This window comes from Bos javanicus, chromosome X, assembly GCF_032452875.1.
Source record: "Bos javanicus breed banteng chromosome X, ARS-OSU_banteng_1.0, whole genome shotgun sequence".
Lineage (NCBI taxonomy): Eukaryota > Metazoa > Chordata > Mammalia > Artiodactyla > Bovidae > Bos > Bos javanicus.
The window spans coordinates 13,770,892-13,788,531 of NC_083897.1; the positions used below are offsets into that span (position 1 = coordinate 13,770,892).

Consider the following 17,640-nt stretch of genomic DNA (forward strand, 5'->3'; position numbering starts at 1 on the left):
AACAAAAAATTAAAATTAAAAAATAATTAAACAAGGGGCAGCCCTTACACGGAAAAAAAAAAAAAAAGGAAGCTTATATAAATTGTCTCTAAGAGGGCCTAGGTGATAGATTTAGTACATAAAGACTTCAAATTGCTGTCACTGTTGTTGTTTAGTTGTTCAGTCATGTCCAACTCTTTGGGACCCCATGGACTGTACCCTGCCATGCTCCTCTGTCCATGGGATTTCCCAGGCAAGAAGAGTGGAGTGGGTTGTTATGTCCTCCTCCAGGGGATCTTCCTGACCCAGGGATCAAACCTGTGTCTCCATGGGGTCACAAAAGATTTGCAAAAGAGTCGGACACAACTTAGTAACTAAACAACAACAGCAATCTAACGAACAGAAAGTAAAAAGAATGAAGAAAATTGAAGAACCTCAAAGGCCACTGAGATACCATCGAACACACCACTCATGCATAATGGAAGTTCCAGAAGAGGAGTGGAGAAAAAAAGGAACATAAAAAGTATTTGAAGAAACATTGGATGAAAACTTCTCAGATTTCAAAGATTACACATTCAAGAAGCTCAATGAATTCCAAGTAGCACAAACTCAAAGATATTTACAGCTAGAGAGGTCATAGAAAAACTACTGAAAGCCAAAGCCAAAGAGAGAAGCCCAAAAACAGCGAGAAGAAAATTATATTCCTTATATAAAGAAACCACAATAAAATTAATAGCTGATTTCTAATCAGAAACAGTGGAGACAAGAAGGCAATCTTATGACATATTCAAAGTGCTGAGGGAAAGAAATTCAACCTAGGATTCTAAGAATCATTTCACCATAGCAACAGCTCATGACAACACTTTGTCCTCCCCAACTTCCAAGTGTCCCTTCAAGTCTTCTGCTGTAAGCTCTGCTGAAGGGAACCGTGTGGGAGAGCTCTTGAGCTGACACTATGGGGGACAGAGGAGGTGACAGATTCGAAGGTATGAGCACTGACTGCCTTAAACTGGAGTTACTGGAAGAAATCCATATGAAAGACTTAGTGCAAATCTCAATACTTGAATTAAGACAAAAGATAGTGGAACTGGAAGACAAACTCAATTCTAACTATGAAGGCAGTGAATGGAAAGCCCGTTATGAGGCACAACTTGAACTGAATGATCACCTACAAAAGCAAATTGCTAGTCTCAGAGAGAAAGTGGAAAAAATCCGTGGAAATCCTTCAGATAGACTATCTTCTATTCGTGTCTATGAACGGATGTCAGTAGAATCATTAAGTACATTACTTAAACAGCTAGAAAAAGAAAAAAGGAGGCTTGAAAGTCAAGTGAGAGAGTGTGCACTTAGACTGGAACGAGAATCAAAGGCTTACCGCAAGGTGAAGGATGAACATCGTATGTACCTAGCTAAAATGTCTCAGCTCTCTGACTCACCCCAGTCTTCTAAAGGACAACCAGTGAATCTGCATAGAATGAAAGAGGATCCAGTGAAAATAGGGAGATCTAATCCTGCTAATCAGAAGATGGTAAATGCCAAGAGAGGCCCAGCAAAAAAGATTACAAGATCAAATCATCTTCCAAAACTCAATCCATGATTCCAAAACTGGATGGAGTTCTCTATGTCTTCCCTTTTTTCATTTGTAATATTCAAACTGTGAAGTTACTGTTCAACACATTTTTCAAGAAATGAGGTAGATGAGAAAGAGCTATTAAACCTCTTTAAGCTCCTCTTCCAGTAGTGTGTTCTTTTGTCTGCCTAAAAGAAATTTTCTTAGTAATTTAGTCTAGTTACAAAAAATATTTTAGAAAGTAATTTTAGTGACCCTAAAATATGTAGTAGCAGTGTTTGTGATTCATAAAATATCCTAGGAAACCTGAATGCTGTTATCTTACACTTGATTTTAATAATATATCCTTTATCTACTCTGATACTAATATTGTTATTATAATTGGTTTATAGTTGGCTGTTAGCTTAAATATGTGAGTTCATCAAAACTGTGTGCTATTTTAGGCTATATCATGCTCATTTTTTAAAACCCAAGGTTTAAGTAAAGCTACAAACCCAAAGCATTTTCAACTTTGACTTGAAGCATCATGGTATTGTGGAAATAGTCTCCAATCAGGAGTCAGCTTGGCTATAGTCCCCTTCTGCTGTAAATTTATGAGAACTTGGGAAAGTCTCTTCACCTCATCTTTATTTTCTTTGTGACCCTACGGACTGTAGCCCACCAGGCTCTTCTGTCCCTGGAATTCTCCAGGCAAGAATAGAGTGGGTTGCCATTTCCTTCTCCAGGGGATCTTCCCGACCCAGGGATCCAACCCAGGTCTCCTGCACTGCAGGCAGACTCTACCAACTGAGCCACCAGGGAAGCCACAGTCCCCTTCTGCTGTAAAATTATGAGAACTTGAGAAAGTCTCCTCACCTAGTCTTTATTTTCCACACCTGTAAATTAAATGAGGCAAACTATGCAACTTCAAAGGCTTCTTACCATTCTAGAAAATGAATGCTTATTCAACTACTGCAAGGACTTGCCACTTAGTATATGGTGGGTGATATATGTCATTTTGGGATGTTTATTAATTCATAGTGATGGCCTAGTTTTTTGGAGCAAACTTTGCAATTGTCCACAATATTCAAGAAGTGGAGATTGAATAAAGATAGGAAAAAAGGTTCTTTTAAGGCATTTAGAAAATATATTGAATTCTCTTATTCATGTTTAGACTATTTTTGCAACTGTCACATAGGTCTGCAACATAAATATAATTTATTCTCCCAACTTAATAATAAACGAAACTGTTAGCCTTTAAATTTCCAGAAATCATCCAATGGCAATTATAGTTTCTAGCTTATGTTGTTCTCACCTGATATCCTAAAACCTAAATTCTTTCTATTCAGAATTGCCAGTATTGAATACCAAATACATTTCTATAACGATCTCTATAGACGTTCACTTTCTTTTTTTTAAGGAAGAATGCATAAATTTCATACAGCCAAATAATTCTTTTATATGACTTTAAAATGCAATGCAGTGAAATATAAAGCAACTTCCTATTAATTATTCCACATTGGAGTTTTTGGAAATATTTCCCCGTTCTTAAGCTAACTACAAATATTATATATTGACAGCAAGGAGATCCAACCAGTTCATCCTAGAGGAAATCAGTCCTGAATATTCATTGGAAGGACTGATGCTGAAGCTGAAACTCCTATACTTTGGCCACCCGATGCCAAGAACTGACTCATTTCCAATTCTGGGAAAGATTAAAGGCTGGAGGAGAAGGGGACAACAGAGGATGAGATGGTTGGATGGCATCACCGACTCAATGGACATGAGTTTGAGTAAACTCTGGGAGTTTGTGATGGACAGAGAGGCCTGGCATGCTGCGTTTCATGGGGTCATGACTGAGCAACTGAACTGAAACTGAACTGATGTGTTAGTCACTCAGTCGTGCCCAATTCTTTGTGACCCCATGGACTATAGCCTGCCAGGCTCCTCTGTCCATGGGATTTCCCAGGCAAGAATACTGGAGTGGGTTGCCATTTCCTTCTCCAGGGGATCTTCCCAACCCAGGGATTGAACCAGGGTCTCCTGCATTGCAGACAGATTCTTTACCATCTGAGCCACCTGGGAAGCCCACTATGACCTATATTATTAAACAAATACTAGATTTTTATGTTTTATATTATCTTTCATATCATTAGCAGCAAATTAATACTCTGAATATTACAGATCATCACTGAAGAATTAACAAGCTTGTTTCTATTAATATCATGCAGAGGAAGGTAGGCTATTATAGGGATTAGATTGAGGAACATTTAAAATTATCTCAATCATTGTGATGGTTGTATTAGTTGAACATATTATCATGGGGACTCTATCACATTTAAGTGTTAGCTCTGCAAGAGCTATGTTGAAATACTTTCATATGTGACAAATTATCTTTTTTTTAAGTCTCTGTCTTAACCAGAGTGATGAGATGTTCGTGGGATAATATAAAGAACTGAAATGGGAGACTCTCTCAGATCTGTGTTCTGGTATCAGAAATTAGAAGTTTTGCCACTTCTAAGCTTTTACTTTGAGTAGATCACTTTTCATTGAGTCACTTTCATCATTTATAGAATTGGGAGGGAATATTTATTCTAACTACTGCCTTGTAATTGCTGTGCAGGTCAAGGATATTTAGTAAATAATTATTTATTTACTTCTTTGTAACTTCTTTACCACTTTAAAAAAAGTGAGTTAGTTTTTACTAAATTTAGAGGTATAAAAACAACACTCGTAAGACAAAAGATGAAAATAAAAGTTTTGCAAGAATTCAAGATTGAGAAAAACTCTCGTTTTAAGGTTTCTAGCAGCCAGTACAAAGAAGGAACAAGTTAAACAGCTCTCTCTCTTTTCTGTAGAAGGAATATACAAGCAAATGAAAAGTTTGATCTAGTTCTATTTCTGAAGATAATTTTCCATGTGAGGTTTTATGAGAAAATGCAGTTATTTACTGCAATAATCAGAGCAGGGGCCAATATAGGGGAATGGGATTAAGAAATACAAACTGCTATGCATAAAATAGATAGGCAACAAGGATATACTGTACAGTACTGGGAATTAAAGCCATTATTTTGTAATAAATACAAAAGGGAGTATAATCTATGAAAATATTGAATCATGGTGTTCTACACCTGAAACTAATATAATGTGGTAAGTCAACTATATTTCAATTAAAAATAGCAATAATCAGAGAAAAAATGAAAATTTGGGGTCCCTTTTGGCTTAACACTGAAATGTGTATTAATATCAGTATTTAAGCTCAGAATTCATTAAGCAAAAAAATCAGTAAAACAATATTTAATATATTTCAAAATCTAAAATATCTATATGTATCACAGAATATGAAGAAATACCATTTATAAAACAAATATTGCTATAATAAAAAAGATAGGTAATAATTGTCTTGGTGAGGATATGGAGAAATGGGAGCCCTTATACATTGCTGGTGGAGATGGAAAATGGTACGGCCACTTTGGAAAACAGTCTGGCAATTCTTCACAAGGTTAAACATAGAGTTAACACATGACCAGGCAATTCCACTCCTATGTATACAGCCAAGAGAAAAAAATATGACCACATAAAAACTTGTCCACAAATGTTTATAGCAGTATTATTTATAATAGCCAAAAAGTGGAAACATCTCAAATGTCTACTAATTAATGATTGGATAAACAAAATGTAGTATAGTCAAACAATGGAATATCATTCAACAGTATAAAGAAATGAAGTACTGGTATATGCTATGACATGGACAAACCTTGAAAGCAATATCTTAAGTGAAAGAAGCCAGTCACAAAAAATACCACACATTGCATAATTCCATTTACATAAAATGTCCAGAAGAGGCAAATCCATAAAGACAGAAAGGAGATGAGCTGTTGCCTGGGGCTGGTAGAATCACTGAGAGGATGAAGAGTGACTGCAAAGGGTACAGGGTTTCTCTCTCAAATGATGAAAATTTCTAAAATTGATTGTGGTGATGACTGCACAACTCTGTGAATATACTGCTAAAAACCATTGAACTGTACAATTTAAATGGGTTAATCATATGGAATATGATTGATGTCTCAATAATTCTGTTATTTAAAAAATAATTCTATATGCAGAAAAATAACCTTTAAAAATCAAAAAGCCCCACAAACAAAGACAGAGGGAAAAAAAAGCCTAAGAAAACAAATTGCTATCAGACTTGCTTGATCAGGCTGAAGAGGAATTATAACTGGAGTCCCCACAAAGAAATAGAGTGACAAATGGCAACCCACTCTAGGATTCTTGCCTGGAGAATCCCATGGACAGAGGAGCCTGGTGGGCCATGGTCCATGGGGTCTCAGAGAGTCAGACACAACTGAAGTGACTAAGCATAAGCAATGTTAATTAGGGTTTCCCTTGTGGCTCAGCTGGTAAAGAATCCACCTGCAAAGCGAGAGACCTGGGTTCGATCCCTGGGTTAGGAAGATCCCCTGGAGAAGGGAAAGGCTACTCACTCCAGTATTCTTGCTTGGAGAACTCCATGGACTGAATAGTCCATGGGGTCACAAAGAGTCGGACACAACTGATCAACTTTCACTTCAATGTTAATTACATAGGAAAACAAAATACAAATATGTTTTTATTTCCTTCTCAAAACTGATTTAAAAGATATCTGCATGAACCAATATTATTAAAACATTGTTCATGAATTAGTGGCAGGGAGAGCCAGGGGCCCAAGTTTAGCTGTAGGGGGTGAAGGTGGCCAGGTTAGGGCCTAAAAAAATAGTGTTGAGAATATATAAGATGTAGTGTATATAACAATAATAGCACAAAGGAGGGCAGAGGAAAGGGAGCAATGTTAGAGCAAAGTTTCAATACACTACGAGAAATAAATTAGCATCAATGTGAAGGGCATTGTTTTAAAATATCTACTACAATCCTCAGTGAAAGTCATTCATTCGTGTCCGACTCTTTGAGACCCCATGGACTATACAGTCCATGGAATTCTCCAGGTCAGAATACTGGAGCGGGTAGCCTTTCCCTTCTCCAGGGCATATTCTCAACCCAGGGATTGAACCGAGGTCTCCCACATTGCAGGCAGATTCTTTACCAGCTGAGCCACAAGGGAAACCCAGAGCAACCACTAAAAAATAATTCAACAAGTAGAATAAACAATGGAAACTAAAATGGCTAAGTTTTCACCTTAAGAATCTAGAAAAATGTAGAGCAAACTAAACATAAGGCAGGCATCAGCTGAGTTCAGTTCAGTCGCTCAGTCGTGTCCGTCTCTTTGCGACCCCATGAGTCGCAGCACACCAGGCCTCCCTGTCCATCACCAACTCCCAGAGTTTACTCAGACTCATGTCCATCGAGTCGGTGATGCCACCCAGCCATCTCATCCTCTGTCGTCCCCTTCTCCTCCTGCCCTCAATCTTTCCCAACATCAGGGTCTTTTCCAATGAGTCAACTCTTCGTATGAGGTGGCCAAAGTATTAGAGTTTCAGGTTTAGCATCAGTCCTTCCAATGAACACCCAGGACCGACCTCCTTTAGGATGGACTGGTTGGATCTCCTTGCAGTCCAAGGGACTCTCAAGAATCTTCTCCAACACCACAGTTTAAAAGCATCAATTCTTCAGCACTCAGCTTTCTTCATAGTCCAACTCACATCCATACATGACCACTGGAAAAACCATAGCCTTGACTAGACGGACCTTTGTTGGCAAAGTAATGTCTCTGCTTTTGAATATGCTATCTAGGTTGGTCATAACTTTCCTTCCAAGGAGTAAGTGTCTTTTAATTTCATGGCTGCAATCACCATCTGCAGTGATTTTGGAGCCCCCAAAATAAAGTCTGCCGCTGTTTCCACTGTTTTCCCATCTATTTCCCATGAAGTGATGGGACCAGATGCCATGATCTTCGTTTTCTGAATGTTGAGCTTTAAGCCAACTTTTTCACTCTCCTTTTTCACTTTCATCAAGAGGCTTTTTAGTTCCTCTTCACTTTCTGCCATAAGGGTGGTGTCATCTGCATATCTGAGGTTATTGATATTTCTCCTGGCAATCTTGATTCCAGCTTGTGCTTCTTCCAGCCCAGCGTTTCTCATGATGTACTCTGCATATAAGTTAAATAAGCAGGGTGACAATATACAGCCTTGACGTACTCCTTTTCCTATTTGGAACCAGTCTGTTGTTCCATGTCCATTTCTAACTGTTGCTTCCTGACCTGCATACAGGTTTCTCAAGAGGCAGATCAGGTGGTCTGGTATTCCCATCTCTTGAAGAATTTTCCAGTTTGTTGTGATCCACAGCATAGATAGGAATAATAGGGGCTTCCCTGGTGGTCAAGTGGTTGAGTCTGCCTTGTAATGCAGGGGATACTGGTTCAATCCCTGATCAGGGGAGATCCCACATGCCACAGGGCAATGGGGCTGAGCCCATGCTCTAGAGCCCACAAACTGCAACTGCTGAGCTCATGTGTGGCAAGAACTGAAGTCAGGCTCCCTGGAGCCTGTGCTCCACAGCAAGAGAGACCACTGCAGTGAGAAGCCCATGCACTACAACTGGAGAGGATTCGCACACCCAAACAAAGACCCAGCACAGCCAAAAAATAATAAGAATATATAAATATGCTTCTTAAAAGATAAGAATAATAAAATTCCAGCAAAAATCAATAAAGTAGAAAATGGAAAAACAGTAGAGAGAAATTAATGAAAACAAAAGTTAGTTCTTTGAGACCAACAAAGTTGGTATACCTTTAGCTAAATAGACAATGAAGATAAAAAGACTTAAATTCCTAAAATCAAGAAGGAAGAAGCAGATATCACAACTGACTCTACAGCAATAAACAGTTTATAAGATGGACAGACATCCCTGGTGGTACAGTGGATAGGAGTCTGCCTGCCAATGCAGGGGACACAGGTTCAATCCCTGGTCTAGGAAGGTTCCACACGCCGCAGAGCATCTGGGCCTCTGCACCACAACTATTGAGTTCACATGCTGTAAGTGCTGAAGCCCGTGCCCCTCAATGAAGACTAGCCTCCTACTCACCACCATTAAAGAAAGCGCACACGCAGCAACAAAGACCCAGTGCAACCAAAAATAGATAAATAAGTAAATAAATTTTTTAAAGTTTATAAGAGAATATTATTTAACTGCTTTATACTGGCAAATTACATACCTTAGATGAAATGGACAAATTCCTGGAAAGACATAATTTACCAAAACTGACTCAAGAAAAAATAGAAAATCTGAAAGATTGTAATAGGTAAAGGAATTAAATTTGTAATTTAAATTCTTTCCACACGAAAAACCCAAGAACCAGATGAGTCCACTAGTGAATTCTATCAAACATTTAAAGGATAAATAATAACCATATTTTACAAAGTACAAAAGGAAAGAACACTTCCCAACTCCCTCTACAAGCCCAATATTAGGTCACACTAAAGCCAGACAAAGATAGCAAAGGAAAAGAAAACTATACATCAATATCCTTCATGAATAGAGACGAAAATGCCTTTGAAAATTAAACCAAATTCCCTGGTGGCTCAGGGTAAAGAATTCACCTGCGATATGGGAGACGTGGGTTCGATCCCTGGGTTGGGAAGATTCCCCTGGAGGAGGGCATGCCAAACCCACCCCAGTTTTCTTGCCTGGAGAATTCCATGGGCAGAGGAGCCTGGCAGGCTACAGTACATGGGGTCACAAAGAGTTGGACATGACTGAGCAACTAAGCACAGCAATATATCAGGAGTATTGATATATCATGACTAAATGACATCATGACACCATGACTAAATGAGATTTTTTTCCCAGGAATGTCCAGTTGGTTTAACATTCAAATATCTTAAGGGGTGGGCTTCCCAGGTGGTGCAGTAGTAAAGAATCCTCCTGCTAATGCAGGAAGATGCAGTAGACCTGGGTTCAATCCCTAGATTGGGAAGATTCCCTGGAGAAGGGCATGGTAACCCACTCCAGTATTCTTGCCTGGAGAATCCCATGGACAGAGGAGCCTGGCAGGGTGCAGTCCATAGGGTCACAAATAGTTGGACATGAATGAGCGACTGATACTTTCACTTAAGAAAGCTGTGCATATTTGATATTTTTACATATTTGTGAGACACAATCAATAACACAGAAGAATGGAAATGCATATCATATTTAGAGAAGAGTGAGCAGTGTAATTTAAATAGGGTACATGATATATATATGTGTGTGTGTGTGCTTAGTCACTCAGTCATGTCTGACTCTGCAGGAGGGACATGAAATTTCTATTGTTCTTTCCAAGAGCCCAACACTGTGCATTTTGAGTAGTGAAATTTGTGCCTTGGTTACTATTAATAGTGTTGATAATGAGTACTGAGCTCTTGGCAAAGCCTTATATTGTGACCTTGGAAGGAAAGTTATGACCAACCTAGACAGCATATTAAAAAGCAGAAACATTACTTTGTCAACAAAGGTCCATCTAGTCAAAGCTGTGGTTTTTCCAGTAGTCATGTATGGATGTGAGAGTTGGACTATAAAGAAAGCTGAGCACCGAAGAATTGATGCTTTTGAACTGTGGTGTTGGAGAAGACTCTTGAGAGTCCCTTGGACTGCAGGGAGATCCAACCAGTCCATTCTGAAGGAGATCAGCCCTGAGATTTCTTTGGAAGGACTGATGTTGAAGCTGAAACTCCAATACTTTGGCCACCTGATGAGAAGAGCTGACCCATTTGAAAATACCCTGATGCTGGGAGAGATTGAAGGCGGGAGGAGAAGGGGACAACTGAGGATGAGATGGTTGGATGGCATCACCGACTCAATGGACATGAGTTTGAATAAACTTCGGAAGTTGGTGACGGACAGGGAGGCCTGGCGTGCTGTAGTCCTGTAGCTGCTGCTGCTGCTAAGTCGCTTCAGTCGTGTCTGACTCTGTGTGACCCCATAGACCGCAGTCCACCAGGCTCCCCATCCCTAGGATTCTCCAAGCAAGAACACTGGAGTGGTTTGCCATTTCCTTCTCCAAAGCATGAAAGTGAAAAGTGAAAGTGAAGTCGCTCAGTCATGTCCAACTCTTTGTGACCCCATAGACAGCAGCCTACAAGGCTCCTCCATCCATGGGGTTTCCAGGCAAGAGTACTGGAGTGGGGTGCCATTGCCTTCTCCATGGGGTCACAAAAAGTCAGACACGACTGAGCAACTGAACTGAACTGAACTGAATATATAGAGAAATATGCGATTTTATATTTTGGCTATCTGTGAGGCAAGATTTTGCAGAGTTCTTTAGCCTGACAGATATGATTTTTAGACAATGCCCACCAGTTTGTAATAAATTTATAGATGGAACTATTTGCTAGCCAGGGCATCCAGTGCTAAAATGGCTGCCTGAAGTTTGGCCAAGTGTGTGGTTTGGGGAGTCCTGTCCTTTTTTAGAGCCATTCTGGTTAAGGGACAGAAAACAGCAACATTCCATTGAGCTTCCATCTTGTAGGATGGTTAGCAAGGCTATTTGCATAGTCTATTGTTGCTTGTACAGTTAATCCCAAGGGGTTTCCCAGGTAGCCAAGGGCCTGGGGGAGGGGTGACTTCCTCTAGCACCCTGGAATCTGGCAAGGGACTAAGCACAGAGGAACCCATCCCCTCCTGCAAGTAGAACATGTCACAGGGCCCAGCTGTGGTGGCGTCTTGATTAAGAAGGCCCCCATAGCTGTGCTGAGTTGGTGAGGTGCTGTTTCCATGACTCAAAGCATAATGGGCTACTGAGTATGGAGGGTTACAGGCTCAAGATCTGTGAGAACCTGTTTTTAGAAAATCCTGGTAGGTAGCCAGGCACTTTTTTTTCAGGGGCAGTATATTGCAGCAGAGGGCTTCCCAGGTGGCGCTAGTGGTAATGCCTGCCAATGTAGGAGACATGAGATGTGAGTCCAGTCCCTGGGTTGGGAAGATCCCCTGGAGGTAGGCATGGCAACCCACTCCAGTATTCTTGCCTGGAGAATCCCATGGCCAGAAGAGCCTGGCATGCTACCGTCCATAGGGTTGGAAAGAGTCGGACACAACTGAAACAATTTCACGCACGTATGTTGCACCAGAAACCCTTGGGCCACCTATGACCATCAGAAATGGTACAGACAGGACTTCCTTGGCGGTCCAGTGGTTAAGACTCCGCACTTCCACTGCAGGGAGGCTTGGGTTCCATTCCTGGTAAGGGAACTAAGACACCACATCCCCTCAAAAAACAAGTTGTGCATAGCTGATGGGAGGTATTAGAAGAGGTTGCCAAAGTCCCTTTAGTGAAGGCACTTGCAGGGGGGCATTAACAGGAGTACCTGTTGATTTTCATTTGGGAGTAAAATTTGTAAATGAGATATATGTTGTCATTAGAACCCAAGAAGGGCTAAATTTATATTTGGATTTGTATGTCCTTAATGAGTATGTCTAATGAATTACTCTGGAGGAGCATGTTATCAATGGGATGCCATACCTGTGCTCCTGGAGAAAGGTGGATGTAGTTAAGATCTTGTCTGTAAGGACTGCATGTCATGGCAAAGCTTCTGAGGTGCCCCATGGGTAGGCTGGAGAAGATGTATAATGTCCCTTTAGGGTAAAGGCAAATGACCACTCAGAGGCTGTTGAATGGGCACTGGACAGAAAATGGTAGCCAGAGCTAAAGCAAAATATTTTTTTAAAATATTTCCCAGTTGTCAAATGAATACAATCAGTGATTTTGATAATATTGGATAACTTGTATGGGATCCTTGGTGGAGGGGCCCACAGCATAAAGGTAGTGATAATCCACCTTGAGGTACATCCCCTCTTATTTTTTAAGATTTAAGAACGGGCAAAATTGCACTATCAAAGGGAGAAGAAATGGGGATAACCACTCCTTTATTAATTAGCTTTTCTCATTAATAAGTTTAAATAATAAGTTTTAATCCTTGAGTTCCTTGTTTCAACTTATATTGAAACCAAGTTATTTTATCTGGGGGTCCATGGGTCCCATTTTATTAAGCCAAATTGTAAGTTCTCAAAGACTTACTTTAGTTTGAATTTATTATGTTCCATCGAGCATCTATGCCCAATATAGAATATTTCAGGGCAATAGATATTGTGACTGGAAATTTAGCCAAGGCTACGATTAGAGTGAGGTATACCCATTTTTTCTTCATTTTATATTTAGTTACCTTCTTTAGATTTTTAGGGGACACAATGTGTAAATTTACTGGGATCCCCAGGCACAACTGTAATTTAAGCCCCATCTGGATTAAGTTCATAAAAGTTCTTGTCAATTGATGTATTTTAGCAAATGTTAAACTTAATTTAGAACCAAGGCTATAGAGGCACAAAAGCCAATCAGCATTGTTTCTGTGATTTTGCTACATAAATTCTTTAATGTATACATTGCAAATTTCCAATTGGGTCAAATTGTGGGATTTGGTTTTAATTTAGCTATATATTTTATATATATATATATATATATATATATTTTATAGCTAAACAATTCATATATTATCTATTGATATTAAAATATTATGTTTACCTAATTTAATTACCTTCTATTTTCTCCTCCTGTGTCTAGCTAGGGATTTGTTTCAAAATCAATAAGTAATCTAGGACTAGCATTATGCTTGTTAGAACTGGCATTTGCTCAGTACATAAGGTTTAAAGTTCCCCTTTATTTTCCCTCGGGATTGTAGCCACCTAAAGCAGCAGTCTTTTATCTTTATCTTTTTTCTCTCTTCTGTTTTAGGCTTGTCGCCACACAACCAAAGCTACAGTCTAGTTTTTGCTTCCAACTGAGAAGAGAGAAAGAGGGGAGAAAAAGGGGACCCCTTGTATTTAAGCAACCACTCCCTGGGACCACCCGTATCCCCACTGGACTTTTTTTTTTTTTTTTAGAATGGTCTGTAGAATTTATAGGCAGCTAAACTTCTCCCCTTCTTTTTTCTCTTCTGGACATTTACCTGATAAGCTCTTTGGGGATCCCCAGTAGCCTCTGCTGTGAGTAGTGGCCTCTCTTCCTAGGGTACCCCACCTCAAAGGGGTGACATCTAGGACAGCAATGGTGACCTCAGCTTTACCTTTTCAGTGTTTTGTTTTGTGGTGGTTTTGTTATAAAGAGGAGATTCAGCATATCCATAAACAGCCCAAGCACATGGACCTGGACATTTACCATCTCCTCCTCATGTGTTTTATAGGGAGTGGGATTAAAGTGCCCCTTTTCCTTCATATCCCCTTTTTTAAATCAAACATTGAGCCACTGGTCTCCAAGGATGGATTTCTTAAATCCCACTTAGTTGAAGAACAAATATGACAGCAGCAAAGCAAGCAACAACAGAAGGATTTGCCTTTGAAATGAACTTTAAGGTTTGGGGCTTCCCAGGTATGCTAGTGGTAAGGAACCTCCCGGCCAATGCAGGAGGTGTAAGAGACGCGGGTTCAATCCCTGGGTTGGGAAGATCCTCTAGAGGAGGGCATGGCAACCAACTGCAGTATTCTTACCTGGAGAATCACCATGGACAGAGGAGATTGGTGGGGTAGGGTCCCTAGGGTTGCAAAGAGTCAGACACAACTGAAGCAACTATACACATATACCATGGTTTGCTGTGAAAAGGAACCCTGAGCTGTACTGCCAGTACACCTTTAAAGTGTACTCTAGGACCAACGCCTAGAGTCTACTCACTTATTGGGAGGGAAGACTTCAGCCCACTGCTGACTTCAGCCCTGTTGGGTCAATGGATCAGAGTGACACCCAACACGGTCTCATCAGAGGAAGCCTTTCTTCACTCCCTTGGGCAGGGAGCTAGATCTTCTAAATTAGCCAGTGATCCTAATCACCCCCAATGTCACTGCCCAGGACTTAGGTATGTCAAACCAGGGAAACCAGGTTTGACTCAGTGGACCCAGCTGTCCAAGGTAAGATGACAAATATGGAATTTTGGCAACAACCAATGGAAACTTCAGCACCTGAAACTAAGTGAGGAGTACCGTAGAGGCCTTTGAGATCCTCTTAGATTTAGTTGGTGGGTCATGGCAGCATACAGCAGATACGGCATGAAGCAGTGGCAGCCAGAGTGCCAGTGTGCCAACAGCCAGCCATGCCTTCCCAGGCAGTACTCAGTGTGTGTATGCTCAGTCGCGTCTGACTCTTTGCGACCCCATGGATGGTAGCCTGCCAGGCTCCTCTGTCCATGGGGTTCTCCAGTCAAGAATACCAGAGTGAGTTGCCATTCCCTTCACCAGGGGATCTTCCCGACCCAGGGATCAAACCCTTGTCTCTTGCATCTCCTGCATTGCAGGCAGATTCTTTACCACTAGCGCCACCTGGGAAGTACTCTGCTGCTGCTGCTGCTGCTGCTGCTGCTGCTAAGTCGCTTCAGTCGTGTCCGACTCTGTGCGACCCATAGACGGCAGCCCACCAGGCTTCCCATCCGGTTAGTAAACCAAGAGCAGTCTAGAGGCAATCCCCCTCCAATGAACGCTGAGTCACCTTGCAGACTGCACCAATGGTTCTCTGCCAAAGTCTTAATTTATAAAGGTGACTGAGTGTTGAGGGAGGGATAGACTTCAGCCACAGCCTTTATTGGGATTTCTGAGGGAAAGGCAAGACAGGGGAGGGAAAACAGTTTCCAATTGGCTAGTTTGAATAATTTTGGTGGGTCCTAAACTATAGTGGTGATTTCTAGTTGCTTAGTATCCAGCCCTGGGATGATTAAGGCAGAGGACTATTGTTTCTTGTTTCTAGAGGAACTGTAAGTAATATTAAACTTTTCCTTCAATGGCATTGTTCTCTCTGTGCCACCATTCAGTTGCCTTTATAAATGAAGACCCAGGCACAGAACAGTGTGATACTGACTGGGATGGCACTTAGGAGAAAAAGAAAAAGGGAAAGAAAGAGAGAGAAGAAGAAGGTCAGGGGAAGCAGGAGAAGAAGAAAAGAAGAGAGGGAGGGAGGGAAGGAGGAAGAGGAGGGAAGGAAGGAAAAGAAAATAGAGTGTTGGCAAGGATTTAGAGAAATTAGAACTTTCTACTATGTCATTGTTGGTGGGAATGTAAACTGGTGCAGCTGCTGTGAAAAATGATATGGCAGTTCCTCAAAAAAAATCAAACGTAGGTTTACCATACAATCCAGCAATTCCACCTCTGTGTATATATCCAGAAAAATTGAAAGCAAGGACTCCAACAGATATTTGTACACCCATATTCAAGCATTATTCACAATAGCCTAAGGGCGGTGCTGTGGGCTGAATGGCTGAGTCCATCGCCTCCCCCATTCATATTAATTTATTAGTAGATGAGTATTTGGGAGATGATTAGTTCATGAAGGTGGAGCCCTCATGAGTGATATCAGTGCTTTTATAAAAGAGATCCCATGGAGAAGGCAATGGCATCCCACTCCAGTACTCTTGCCTGGAAAATCCCATGGATGGAGGAGCCTGGTAGGCTGCAGTCCATGGGGTAGCTACGAGTCGGACGCGGCTGAGCGACTTCACTTTCACTTTTCACTTTCACGCAATGGAGAAGGAAATGGCAACCCACTCCAGTGTTCTTGCCTGGAGAATCCCAGGGACGGGGAGCCTGGTGGGCTGCTGTCTATGGGGTCACACAGAGTCGGACACGACTGATGCGACTTAGCAGCAGCAGCAGGAGTATTTATACCAGAGAAATCTGCAATTGCTAAAAGGCAGGATTACTTCCAGAGAGCTGCTTTCCCGGAATATTACTGTGTATTTTGAACCTCCCTCTCTACTGTTTGACTTAAAGTTTGAGAAGAGAAATTGACTTCTGTATTCAACACTCAAAAGACCAAGTCCTGAGATCTTTTTATCTAATAAATATCAAATGAAACACTAAAAAAAAATAAAAATAAAAGAGATCCCACAGTGATCCTTAGTTCCTTCCACCATATGAGGACCCAGAGAAAAGGTTCCAGTTGTCACCAGGAAGAGGGCCTTCACCTGGACATACTGGCACCTTGATGTTGGACCTCTAGCCTCCAGAAACGTGAGAAAGAAATGTCTGTTGTTTATAAGCTACCTAGTCTGTGGTATTTTGTTACAGCATCCTGAATGGACTGACAGGGGGCAAGCAAACCAAGTATACATCAACAGATGAATGGATAAATAAAACGTGCTATATACACACAATGGAATATGATTCGGTCTTATAAAGGAAGGAAATCCTGACACATGCTGCAATATGAATTAACTTTGAAGATACTATGCTAAGTGAAATAGCCAATCACAAAAGGACACATAAATGATTCCACTTATATGAGGGACCTAGAATAATCAAAGTCCAGAGATAGAAACTATCAATAGAATAGTGGTTGTCAGGGGCTCGGGGAGGCGAAGTGGGGAGTTACTGTTTACAGAGTTTCAGTTTGGGAAGAGGAAAAAGTTCTGGAGCCAGATGGTGATGATGACTGCATGACAATGTGAATGTACTTAATGCCAGTGAAGTACACCCTCTCAGTTCAGTTCAGTCAGTCAGTCATGTCCAACTCTTTATGACCCCATGGACTGCAGCATGCCAGGCTTCCCTGTCCTTCACCATCTCCCAGAGTTTGCTCAAACTCATGTCCACCGAGTCAGTGATGCCATCCAACCATCTCATTCTCTGTTGTCCCCTTCTCCTCCTGCCTTCAATCTTTCCCAGCATCAGGGTCTTTTCCAATCAGTCAGTTCTTCTTATCAGGTGGCCAAAGTATTGAAGTTTCAGCTTCAGCATCAGTCCTTCCAATGAATATTCAGGACTGATTTCCTTTAGGATTGACTGGTTTGATCTCCTTGCAGTCCAAGGGACTCTCAAGAGTGTTCTCCAACACCACAGTTCAAAAGCATCAATTCTTCAGTGCTCAGCTTTCTTTACTCTCACATCCATACATACACTTAAAAATGGTAAATTCTATCTTATGTATAGTTTACCACAATTCTTTTAAATTATCAACAAAGAATAGGAAGTAAATTTGTCAAACTGATAAAGGAGATGAGAAAAGTCTATAGCTCACATCATAACATCATCTTAGCATCAACAATGAAAGAGTGAATGCTCTCTATGATTAGAAACAAGTCAAGGATGCCCACTCCTGTCACTTACATTAAATACTGTACTGGAGATTCTATGCCAGGGTAATCAATCAAGGAAAAAGAAATAAAAAGCATCCA

General features: G+C 40.9%; 1 protein-coding gene across 1 annotated transcript; it reads left to right on the forward strand.

Moving 5' to 3' along the window:
* The first annotated feature begins 729 nt into the window (after positions 1 to 729).
* On the forward strand, positions 730 to 1,659 carry LOC133242893 (coiled-coil domain-containing protein 169-like). Its single transcript, XM_061409115.1, has one exon. The coding sequence runs from the start codon at positions 935 to 937 to the stop codon at positions 1,574 to 1,576; it is 642 nt and encodes a 213-aa protein (XP_061265099.1). The 5' UTR covers positions 730 to 934; the 3' UTR covers positions 1,577 to 1,659.
* The last annotated feature ends 15,981 nt before the right edge of the window (positions 1,660 to 17,640 follow it).

What these genes read in the sequence shown, in the direction of transcription:
- LOC133242893 (XM_061409115.1), top strand. Translation starts at nt 935, where the DNA reads ATGGGGGACAGAGGAGGTGACAGATTCGAAGGTATGAGCACTGACTGC.